We start from the raw sequence: 12,155 nt of genomic DNA on the forward strand, positions 1-12,155 counted from the left end.
TCATATTCCATACTCCATTTGCTCCTGGTCCAAAAAGTGAGAACTGGGATTTCTGAGGATTCCCTTGCTGCAGGGCAACTGAGGGGGTAACTAGGGTCTTCCCCAGAAAATTTAAATGATAAAATATGGACAACAAAACTCTCAACCCCATGCAAATGGAAATCTGAGCCGGAAATGGTCTGAGATAGAACATAAAGTTTGGAAATGCAACCAGGAAGAGAATGGCAGTGCAGTTCCCAATAAGGACCACTGAGTGGCAGCAGATTATTGTCTGACTCCTGCAGGGCCTTCAGCCTTTCCTGGCCTGAACTGAGGAGAATGAAGGCAGCCTGGTCCAGAATCGGGCTCAGTTCTGTCAGTAATTCTGTCCTGAGCAGTCAGTGTCAAGAGAAGCCTGTCTATTATGACGGTTTTTAATGGGAATGGCCCATTGGGTACCATTGGATAGCTCTTTTTGTTGATCACATTTATAGAGATTCTCATGGTATCTTGGAAAGCAGGTGAAACACCTCCCCACGGACGTGAAAAGCCAGGGCCACTTTAGCCTTCTCATCTCCTAAGCAAGTCGTATAAAACTGCTGTGACTATTTTAGTTTCCCTCATGCATTTCCGTCTTCCGGAACCTTGGCCTTTCTTCTGCCCTTACTACCTCTCCTCTCTTCCCATTGGGTTATTGTTCTAAAGCTCTTCCTAAGCCTACTTTGCTCTTCGAAGCCCTAGGTGGCTTGGGCCTGGGTTGCCTGAAGGACTGTCTTCTCTGATATGTTCCTGCTGGGGAATTAAGATCACAGGGTGACTAACTCATCGGTCACAGCTTATTCATTGAGTATAGAAGAGACGGCCTTTTCAGTGGCAGCCCTATGAGTATGGAATGACCTCCCCAGGGAAGTGTGCCTGGCTCCATCACCTCTGCTCTTTAGGAACAGTTGGTTTTATTTAGGACCGCATTTGGTTGTGGTTAGTAACAGTGATTTAAAATTTTTGGTTTTGTGTTTTTTATGTATTTTATTTATGTAAGCCACCTTGAGCTTCATAAGGATGAAAGACGGCTCATAAATGCTTAAAGGAAATCAATACTTGCATTCTGGGCTAGGAGAATGCTTCAGGCTTTTACAAAAAAATAAAGATTCTGAACTTTGACAAACAGTTCACATCGAGTCCTCCCTGTCTTGCAGAGCAAATGAGTATGTTCTGAAGTAAAACCCAGTGTGCAGAGAATGTTGTTGCACAGCAAACCTGATGAGGAGACAGGCAAGGAAGGGACCTGGCATGACAGCTAGTCTAGAGCTGGAGCCTGCCATTTGCAAATTCTTTTTTCAAGATCTCTTGCCTCTGGGTGAGTGGAGGCGATCCTGCAGCCTTACTTGTTGCATCATGTCTACAATCACCCCGTCTCTCCTGTACCCCTCCCCTCGACCTAGTGATGCAGAGCTGGCAATAGAACTGATAACGGCAATTATTCCTTTGCAGTCTGGCATGCAGACAATTAGCAGCAGGGCGTTTGGCCAGACACGGCCTGCACAGGGAGCTTGGCTCCCTTGCTGCCTGGGCCCTGTCCCTACACATGGCAATAGCTTGAAGCTACGGAAATTGATATGTCAACATTTACAGTCCCATTGCTGCTGTGGTGGGCACGATTGCAGCAAGATCAACAAATTGACATTTTGAAAAATGCCAGGCCTGGCACATGGCTTTAATCATGAACTGTTTACCTTCGACTTCGACTTCAATGGTGCACGGGTGTGTGTACGCAGTGTGTATTCATCCTAAGTTCCTATCACCATCTTCAGCCCAAAATTGTTCCCACAGCCCCATGTTTCCAGTTCTGCTTGCTTGCAGAAACATGGTTTGAAATCATATACTTGGGGATCATATTCCCAAATTACTCCCCATCTGTAACCTTTATCTTCCATAGCACCTGAATCACAATCTTGAGCCATCCTGGTTGAAGAAAGAAACCTTTATTAATAATCTTGATAATCAATAAATAATAATTAACAATAATACTGTTTATTTGAATGGTCACACCTTAGAAGCATACAGAATGGGGCGGGTGGCTGATACTCCCGGGGGAGGGGAGCCCGCACAGCAAATGGGAGGAGATTTATACAAGGATGGGGGGGGGGAGGAGAACGGGACAGGAGGGGGCTCTATACAACGGGAGTAGAAAAGGAGGATTATCCGGCTGCTGGCGTGTCAGGAGCTTTAATGCTGAATAGAAAGTGAAGTCTGATGAAATGAATAAGCCGAGGTGGGGTCAGGGGCAGGGGGAGGCCCTGAGTCCATCTGGCTCTGGGGTAGGGAGGGGGAATGGACCACTGGGCATGCACTCCTCCCACTGAAGCTCACGGCAGGAAGGACACTGATGAGTGGAGCGCTAGTGGCACCAGCAAGTGGGGATTTGGGCTAGCGGACATTTGCTTAGTATGTGCAGCAAATAGCTCCTCCTCCTAGTGCCCTAGCCTGCCTCACTTCCTGCTGCCACCATGGGGCCCTGGCTCTTCCCACCGGCTTGACCATGCAGACCTTAAGCATGTGCTTGCCCCAGGCACCATGAAAGGGCACATGGCATCTCTTGGCCAAGCCCTTGAGACCAGACTTGGAGCCTCCTGTCCGATCTGGGGTCCAGGGACATGGCATGAATGCTTTCAGGTGTCTCATGGTTGCATAAGCCAAGTTGTGACCAGATAGGAGCCTCAGGTGGAGGGCAAAGTGCAATCTTTTCAAAGGAAAAAAAGAACCCTCTGAAACCCAAGATGCCTGCCCCCTGGAACAGGGCAGTTGCTCCCAAACGCCCCTGGCCTGGCCTGGCCCGGCCCTCCCTGGGACCCAAGGCCTTGCCTACTCAACAAATGGATGAACCAGCAAAGCACAAAAAGCATTAGGAGGTTCTGGGAAGCAAGAAGCAGGATAGCTAGCCCTGCAGGTGCACTCGTGGCATAATCTGCAGCATGGGAGAGCCGCAGTTCTTCTTCAGGAGGGCTGGAAGGAAGACATGGTGGCCTCGGGGCCTGCGGAGTCCGGTCTGTGTCAGCACCTGTGCCTCCTGGCTCTGTGGTCTGCAGCAGGGGAGCAGGGCACGGATCTCCCGGTGTGGACGGCTTTGCAGAATATGTGGACAGCTGCCGTCCCTCCATCCAGTTGGGTTGGTCGGTGCTTGCGCTCCGGGTGGCCTGTCGCTTGGGGCGCATGTGTGGACAGAAGGGGGCTTTCACTCAGTCGCTTGGTTCGTTAGTTTTGTAATTGTTTTGTTGCTTTGCTTAAAAAAATTTTTTTGTGCCCTTCCTGGTCCCAGAAGGAAACAGCTGAAGGTTTCACTACAACAGAAAACAAAGGCAGAACGTTCCATGGAGCAACCTGCAGGCAGTGGCCGGGATGGGGGGTGGGGGAAGAGGGCTGTAGAAGGAGGTGGGAAAGAGCTTTGTGCTCTCTGGTGTGTGCTGGTCCAAAGCATCAGAGCTGGAAAGTGGGGCACTGGCACTCAGCCCCTGTGGCCCTCCACCAGGTCTCCCCTATCTCTCCTCCCCACCAGTCCCCCTGCTGTACAAAAAGCCTGTGCCAGCCCTCCAAAAAGGAGTGGGCATGATCCGCCTCCCCTACAGAACTGACAAAGGAGCCGGGATCATTCAGCCCACTCAGGAGCAGTTCCCAGCCAGCTCCTTCATCCTGCTGCTAACCTAGAGGGGAGCCCTAGAAGGGACCCATTCCCCTTGCTATCACTTCTGGGCAACATTAACCCCAGGGGATGCAGGATGCTCTGTGGCCCCACCAAGACACGCTTAGTGGTCAAAGTCCCACCCCACTGCCCATCGTTCCTGAAGATACCACTCCTGGATGAGGGTGGGGGGGTGATGGAAAGGGATGGGGGAAAGCCTCCCTGTTGCTCTTTGGAGACTGGGCACACCTGAGCAAGAGAGGACAGGGTCGGGGCCTGGGCGAAGAGGCATTCTGCAGCCCTGTCCGTCTGGCCTAGCTTAATGCTAGCAGCAGTGGTGTTCCTTCTCAGGAGTGAGTGAGGAGAATGGGCAAGGTCCTCTCTGAGAGGGATAAGATCCTGAGGTCTTTCAAACTGTATCCTCTCCCTGCCTCTTGAGACGTGCAAGACGGACATGTCCAGCACATTCAGGGTGCTTTATTGCAGAGTGGCCAAGTTGTCACTCTCCAGATGTCCACAGGCTACAATTGCCATGAGCCCCATGCTGGCAGGGTAATCGTCATCCACGAACATCTGGAGAGCCCCAGTGTGGCCACTCCTGCTTTAGCGGGTGGGGTGGGGTGGGAGCTCTTTTGAGTGCAACCGTGTCCCACCCGGGATTCCTAGAGCAGGGCATGACAGGAGAGCAGACCGGGCTCTGGGAATGTTCTCTCTGAGGTTCTGCTTGCTGGTGGCTTTGTCTGGTGAAAGCAGGTACCTGTCCCAACCCTCGGTTGGTTGCTTTGGAAATGGAAACAAAACTTGGCTGTACACCATCAGAGGCCGTTGGGATGTGAGGCGTGGGAAGGCGGCTTGAGGTAAAGCAATATGTGGTTTGGGCTGCTGAGGGCCAGCAGCGTGGGGCAGGGCACCCCATGTCCATTTGAATTTGGTTTGGTTTCTAAGGAGCAGTCAATGTTATTATTGTGAGGAGGGGCTGGGTCTGTCTTGCTAGTAGGGAGTGAAGCGGCTGTACCCTCCTCGGTATAGACTAGCCTGCAACATCAAAGATGGAGAAAAAGCCAATCAGTATACAGGAGAGGCACAGCCCATCCCTGCCCTGTTATTTCAGCCAGTAGGGTGGTCCCTGGGGACCCTGGGCTGGCAGAGGCCCGTTTTGTGTTGGTGGCCGAGTGGGAGTGGGGAGACTGAATTCTTAGCATGCAAAGCTGCTTCAGGCCGGGTTTCAAAGGAAGTCCAGATAATGATGTATGAATCAAAGTGCCAATATAGTTTCTTAGAGGAAAAAAAGGTTTCAAAAACAGGTGTCTCTACCTGTTCCCTGTGAACCGTGACAGGACAAGCCTTGGTTTCCTCTAAAGCAGCCCAGAATCCTTCTCCTCTCCCCTGAGTCCCCCAACCAAAGCAATGGAAGTTGAACCTTACTGATAAACCTCTGGGATTACTGCTACATGTGATTTTTTGGGTTTATCAACAGAAAGGCACTGACACCAGTGGGAGCGCTAGCGGATGGTCCCAGGAGAGGCGTTGAGGAACATTTGTAAGAGCAAAAAGGATTGCCGGATGGCTTGGATGTTTCTCCTCTTTGATGCTGTAGCTATAGCTGCTTGCAAGGAGGCATCACTGCAAGAACTAGTGTGCAAGACTGGGAAGGGCAAGAGAAGGGCCAGGGGCCTACATAAGCTACTACAGTTCTCTAGCTAAGAATTATCTTCTCCTTGGGGCGGGAGGGGGGATGAGATACATGTTCCTGAGCAAATGATCATATCCCCCTAAAGAAATGGTCAGGTGATTTTCTATGGAGCAAAGCAGCCAGTTTCTACGAAGCCAGCTTAAGCACCCTGAACGGCTCCAAATGGGCATCTCTGAGTGCTTTCCCCACTGCGCTGTGAAGGTAGACGGGTCTCTGTCATGCCCTGTTTGCGAGCTTCTCCCCTTTGTGGGTTCTCCTTCCTGCACTGCTTCAGCTTTCTCCCCTGGTGGAGCCCAGACCATGAGGGAACAACTGCAGAATGTGTGTGGGGCGCTCTCAGAGGCATCCCAATACCATCCCCTTTACTCTGAGGAGCTGAACTGACCCCGAGCAGGCATGCTTCCCAGGCAACAACCCCCTCTCACACACACATCCAGATCAGGCAGAAAGGAGCAGATCTTACCATGGTGCCAATGCTGTAGGTGGCAGCAGGGCCGATGGTATGATGGTAAGGATCTGCAGCTGCATAAACTCTGCCGTAACTAGGAGCGAACACAGGGGGCAGCGTTAGAAACTGGGGGGTCGCAGAGTAGCCAACCCTAAATGTCCAAAAAATTATGAGTCAGGCATCATAAGTTTAAAGAAAGTCACAAGACACACAAGAGAGAGATTGAGGGGTTCTTTTCTTAACTTTTGCAGAACTCGCTAAAGATCTGGCATCAAATTTTCTCTGCAACTATAAAGAAACTGTCAAAAATCGGGGCAATTTTAAAACAAGCTTTGTGAGCAAGATGGAAACAGAGGTCCTCTCCCCCCTCTAATTGTTGCTGTTGTTGTTGTTTGCCTGGAAGTTTCCAGAGGGCTGGGTGGGGTGGATAATTACTAGTAACCAACAATTGGTCACTGTGCAGAAAGATAAACAGGAAGACTGTACATTTGCACTTGAAAGAAGAAAGGGCTGAAGTCTGAGTGAAATAAAGAAATCCCAAGAAGAGTTTCAGGCTCTCAACGTAAAAAACAATTTGTGAAAAGGACAATTTTTGTAAGGGTTTCGAGATCTACATTGAGGATGACCTGGCCAAACCTGGGCCAAGCACATGGCCTCATTGCTAACTGCCTGTTTGCTTATTTACAATATTTTCAGTCTACTGTCTCAGCTTATGAAGCAGCCAAGGTGGGTTCCCGTCCTGAACATTACAAATTTATAAACGGTGGCTATATTGCAAATGTATAGTGGAGTGGCCTTTCTGTGGAGTCAGAGCATTGATCCACCAGCCACCCAGCCTCAGTGTAACTGGCAGCGGCTCCCCAAGGCCTATGAATTACATGGCCAGCTCAGTAGCATTTCCAACCACCTGGCATCGCTCTTCTGCTATAAAGCAGTCTTGAGAGGGGATGGCTCCCAAGGGAGCTGATGACGCCTGCCTGCAATGAACTTATGGGTCAGGAGCCACAGATTTGCAGCGGTATGTGTGTGGGGGGGTGGGGAGGGGGTGGGGATATTCTCTGCAGTTCACTTTCCAGTTGCTGCCTCCTTATGTGGCTCTGTGACAGAGGAGTGGTGTGTGGGGGTTTGTAAATAGAACTGGCTGTGCAATTCCAGGAATAAGCAAGGGCCTTTAACAGAAGTGGTCCAGGCGCTGAATCTGGGGTGAGCTTCATGTGCTCTAAAAAAGGTAAAGGTATCCCCTGTGCAAGCACTGAGTCATGTCTGACCCTTGAGGTGACGCCCTCTAGCATTTTCATGGCAGACTCAATACGGGGTGGTTTGCCATTCCCTTCCCCAGTCATTACCATTTTACCCCCAAGCAAGCTGGGTACTCATTTTACCGACCTCGGAAGGATGAAAGGCTGAGTCAACCTTGAACCGGCTGCTGGGATCGAACTCCCAGCCTCATGGGCAGAGCTTCAGACAGCATGTCAGCTGCCTTATCACCCTGCGCTACAAGAGGCTCTCATGTGCTCTAGCTGTCTAGCATTTAGTTAAAACGGAGAGTTAAAGTCTGGGACAACTTCTATCAGTTATATCCGAAAACAGACTTGTTTTAAAGAATCTGAAAACCATTTGGCCCTAGGGAATAAAGTAGAAGGAAATTAAAAACATATATTTATATTTTACTGGGTTTGATTTTACAAACATTGAGTCCCAAGCCATTTCACACTACAGCCTTCCAAGTCACTCCTCCTATGAAAAAGCACTGGAGGAAAGGAATATATTTAAATACTTCCACAATGTGAATGTTCTTAATAGAGATGAAACTTGCACAAGTACCTTTTTAAAAGGAATATATTTTAAATGCTTAATGGGTCACAAAAAAGCCAGCTTTATTGCACAAAGTTTTAAATAATCTTATCTGACATTTCTAACACAAACTGTAAAGGATCTTGATAACCCCAACCTGCTACTTAGAAAGAAAATCTCAAAGGGAGGGAGTGTTCAAACAGCAGTGGCGTGGAATGGGCAGGAAAAGAGGAGAGGGTGCTGCATTTCAGAAACATAACAAGAAATGGCCAAAGCTGAGGGGGTGGGAAACCTCTTCACAAACAATGCTAGACTTAACAGGCTGAGATCTGCAACTTGGCTTCTATTCACAGGTTCATGTGCTTGACTGGGATCCTTGAGAGCCTTGTGTGTGTGTGTGTGCTTGATGCCTGCATTTTAGATGCCATTTTTCACTAAGGAGAAGGTCTTTAAAACCCATGGGCTTTTAAAATCAGCCTTCAAGGGATGTGAGGCAATTCCAGACCACATGAGCTTTTCATTTCTTGTCCCAGCCTTCCGAACTGGGCCAAAGCAGCCTTCTAATGTTATTGCTGCAGCATAAGAGCAGCTCCCAGGGGCCTTCTCCCATACTGCTACTGCGATGTTTGAAAGCTTGTCAACATGTGGGCAGAGCTAATAAATGGGGTGGCTCCTACCAACTCATTGCCTTCCCTGCCGGCTCGGGAGGGAGGCGTGGGAGGAAAACATGGGAAGTAACATCTGTGCCATCAGAGGTTGCAGGAGACCCTCATCTGAGATGTGCCTTCTTTTTTATAGCCAACATAATAGAAACTAGCAATTTTGCCATTCCATGAGAGAGAGAAATTGATAATTTTGAAGATTTCATATAACCATGGAACAGGGATCATTTCCACATCAGGAGACATACCTCATTGTAGCCTCACTTTGGACTTTGATTGGATGCTGTGAGTTGGCACTCTGCTTTCCACATTTGGGCTTTCCTTTCCTTGTTTGTTCACCATGTTTTCCACATTGGGGTTGGAAGGAGGCAGCCTCCCATAATGTTTTGCTCCCATCTCCATTCCAAAAGGGTTTTTATTTTTTCTTCCCAAAATGGTGCTTGCTTGCACCTTTCTTTTAATTGCATCCCTTCCTTTCAGGATTCCGTGGACTCGATTGCCTCCCCACTTCCCACCCCAGGTGTTTGTTTGTTTTTAACAAGGTTATTGTGTTGCAACGCTGCGACGTTGTAACAAGGAAGACTGAACCATAATCAGTTAATTAATACGGTACTACACCAGAATTAGCAAGACTTTTTTGTCCCTGGGGGATTAGTGGAGGCAGCCATAGGCTTCCCCTGTGCAAACTGAAAATAACTACTTTTTAATGTAGGAAATGAAGATGAAATAGATTTCTGGCTCCACGTGAAAATTAGTAAGATTGGAGCAGATCCTTTGTCAATATTGGATAATATGAATGAAGAGAATGAAATTATTTTAAAGGGGGGGGGAGCTGAATTTCAGCGCTCTTAGATCAGCATTCCAAAAGGAGAATGAAGCTATAACTTGACAGATATTCAATAGTCAAGGCCTGAAGCAGGGAAAGCTCAGGGGATCTTAATAATAATAATAATAATAATAATAATAATAATAATAATAATAATAATAATAATAATAATAATAATAATAATAAATAATTTATACAGCACTTTTTCAAAGTGTTGGAATGACTTCACACACATTGTTTCAGTAATCTTTGAATAGTCCTATAAGGTGAGCCACTGTTGTTGTTCTCATATTGGAGAGTAGCAGACTTAAAATCTCTTTCAACTTAAGTAACAGACGACGTAAAAACTCAGCCTTTGCCCTCTTCACTGCTGTGACACACCGGTACTTTCACATGACTTCCTATGACTTAGAGGCATTTTAAACAGGTACTTGCCAGAGACAAAGACGGTGCCTCTCCCCCACTTCCTGGAGAAGATCCCTTAAATGGTGGCTCTCTTCTTAATCCCTGTCTCCTGGAGACCAGCTGATAACGTGTGGAGGGGACAAGGACATGCACTGCAAGATCAGTTCTCCATCTGGTAGAAATGCTGTTCTCTAGGCACAAGGTTGCTTACCTGTCGCTGTAAGCTGCTGCTGCCGCCGCCGCAGGCTGAGCGTATCTGTAGGCTGCATAACCTCCCTGAAGCAAGCAAGAGAAACAAGGCCTTCAAGATGAGAAACCTGCCTACCCTGCCAGTTGGGAGAGGGGGTGCCTAGGCCAAGAGGCCAAGAGGCCTAGCCAAGGAATGGGGCACACCAGGCACAAGCCCAGCCCAGGAGGGAGTCATGTATCCTCCTCCAAGACTAGCCCAACGCCAGTCTCATTAGCATTCCCTGGGGGTCTTGCTAACATTAACCTGCAGAAATTAAACATGCTGAGGAGAGAATGTCACCTCCCTGGTGGGTGGCAGTGTTAACGAGATGTCACCTTCGATAAATCCGTCACAGCCTGCCTGAAATATTGCCCAGAGCACTTTAAATATGGAGGGGAAATGCGGCTGTAATACAGCCTGCTGACACTGGGCCAGAAAATAAATTCTGCCCTCTGGGGGAGCAGATGTAAAAGGGAACAGGTGTATCATACCTACGCAGCCTTAATCCCCAGCCCTAGGTCATTGTCTTGCCCTGCATCCAAGGTGCTTCTTCCCACGGGTTCCCTCCTAGCACATGCACAGGGAAGCTGATTCCAAGCATTCCTACAATCATGTTTCTGAAGCTTTTTTCATGATGACTGGCCACGCAGCGGGACAAAAAGAAGACGCAGCTGTGGGAGCCATGCAAGTAGTGCTCTGTCTCTTTGGCCTCCACAAACTTGCGGATTGCCCACTGTCCCTACCAGTTCAGAACCCAGTCAGCAGGTGCAATTTGCCAGACCCAATATAACCTCCATGAAGCAGCATGCACATTTATCAGCCGTGGACACCGTTGGAGGGAATGGGAAGTAAACGGCACGAGTGACTACAGCCCTGACTTGAAACTAAAATGCTGTGTATGTTTCATAAACAAGGATCCCCAAGAGCAATCAGAAGAGCTGGACTTACATAAATTTCAGCACCGTAGAATCCGTCCTGGTAAACCACTCTGCAAAGGAAATGAGAGAGAGAGAGAGAGAGAGAGAGAGAGAGAGAGAGGGCAACTGTGACTTCTGTGTTTGAAGAAGCACTCTGTCCATTCTGCCGGGCTGCAAATTTATTACAAGGGACAGCCCCAATCCTGAAACCAAATCAACCTCTGTGAGTTGGTTTAGTTGCTGTTAATTGCCTTTCTCTGCCTAGAAGACAGTAGGGGCTGTGCAAGTCATCTGGCAGATGGGGTGATCTGCCTGACAAGTGAGTGGGATGACCAAGGAAGAGCAGTCACCCTCAGACACATTTCATATATTTGGGAATTCACACAAATGCTACCTTTCAGCTCATTTATATCCTTTTTTTTTGATACACAAGTTTCTGAACTGCATGCCTGTAGGGTATTGAAAGTAAGGGGGGGATTTGGGGCCATCCCAGACCATCTGCCCCCACTTGCATGGCTTCTATTTAGGCTTTCCTCCCCATAGGCTCCCAGATGTCCCAAGTATACCCATATTTCTCTTGCTGCCAGAGTAATGTAGGTTCTTGCTATCCCACCACTTCTGCTCTCCACAAGATGCAAAATAATCAGTTTTAGAACAGAGCATGTAAACGGAGTGTTTTCTGCAGAAAGCCTAAGAAGTTTGGTACCTACCTAATGCTAGAGGACTTCATTATACATTTCATATTTATGCCCAGATAAAATGGCAAAGGATGCTACTCACAAAATCAGGCATACCAAGACACTTCCAGAATGGGGAACCCTACGTTGTCCAACCACCTAATTATGCATGGCATTAGGATTTATCAATGATATGGTCAGAAGTCTAGTGTGTCCCCACCAGGTGGCTTTTTATTGAGCTCCAGAATCACCTCCAAGAAGAAAATGAGGATACTGTCCTCTAGCTTGCTTCCCCTGCCTAAGGGCAGGTGAGGACTGGGGAGTAAAACAGCCCAGGGAAAAAGTATCATAGGCATTTTCCAGATTGCCTTAATTTCCCAATGTCACTTCTTGTGTTCAGACAACTTTGTTAACATCCCTGTGCTGTCCAGGCCTTTCCTTGTGTTTTTCCCCTCTCCTCTGTTCTTTCCTAATCTAGTTTCCCCCTGTATGCCCCCTTCCCCTCTGCAGAATGAATTTGCAAGATTCTTGCTTGGAACCACCTTATGGATTGCTGCCCAAAGCCTGCCCGGAAAGGCTGGGTTTGGGCGGTGAGCTTTTAAAATATATTTGCATGCCAGCTATGAAATGTTTCAGTGCTGGAGGGTACCTGCTCCAAAACAAACAGTCTTATTGGGAGGCCCGACACCAGCTCCTGCAGCTCAGCTTATACAGGAAGTTGACTCAGAGAAACTTCAAGGCGGAATAATAAGGATTGTTCAACTCCACTCCCTTAAAAACCCACTTCTAGAGATGTTTACCAGAACAATGCAGAGAGAGACAGAGAAACTGAAGAAGATACACATATTT

General features: G+C 48.1%; 1 protein-coding gene across 20 annotated transcripts in view; it reads right to left on the minus strand.

Moving 5' to 3' along the window:
* Window positions 1-1,944: 1,944 nt before the first annotated feature.
* RBFOX3 (RNA binding fox-1 homolog 3) overlaps window positions 1,945-12,155 on the minus strand; it is a 458,629-nt gene continuing 448,418 nt past the window's right edge. For 18 of the 20 annotated variants that reach the window (XM_077328155.1, XM_077328150.1, XM_077328145.1 and 15 more), the window contains 4 exons: window positions 10,661-10,700; window positions 9,695-9,759; window positions 5,812-5,890; window positions 1,945-4,690 (listed from right to left, as the gene is read on the minus strand). In XM_077328155.1, the coding sequence (XP_077184270.1) occupies window positions 4,646-4,690; window positions 5,812-5,890; window positions 9,695-9,759; window positions 10,661-10,700 (229 nt within the window). In that variant the 3' untranslated portion in view covers window positions 1,945-4,645. Of the gene's footprint in view, window positions 4,691-5,811; window positions 5,891-9,690; window positions 9,760-10,660; window positions 10,701-12,155 lie in introns of those variants that run through there. The other 2 variants (XM_077328140.1, XM_077328159.1) reach the window with 2 other exon arrangements.

Source organism: Paroedura picta, chromosome 3 (genome assembly GCF_049243985.1).
Source record: "Paroedura picta isolate Pp20150507F chromosome 3, Ppicta_v3.0, whole genome shotgun sequence".
Taxonomy (NCBI): domain Eukaryota; kingdom Metazoa; phylum Chordata; class Lepidosauria; order Squamata; family Gekkonidae; genus Paroedura; species Paroedura picta.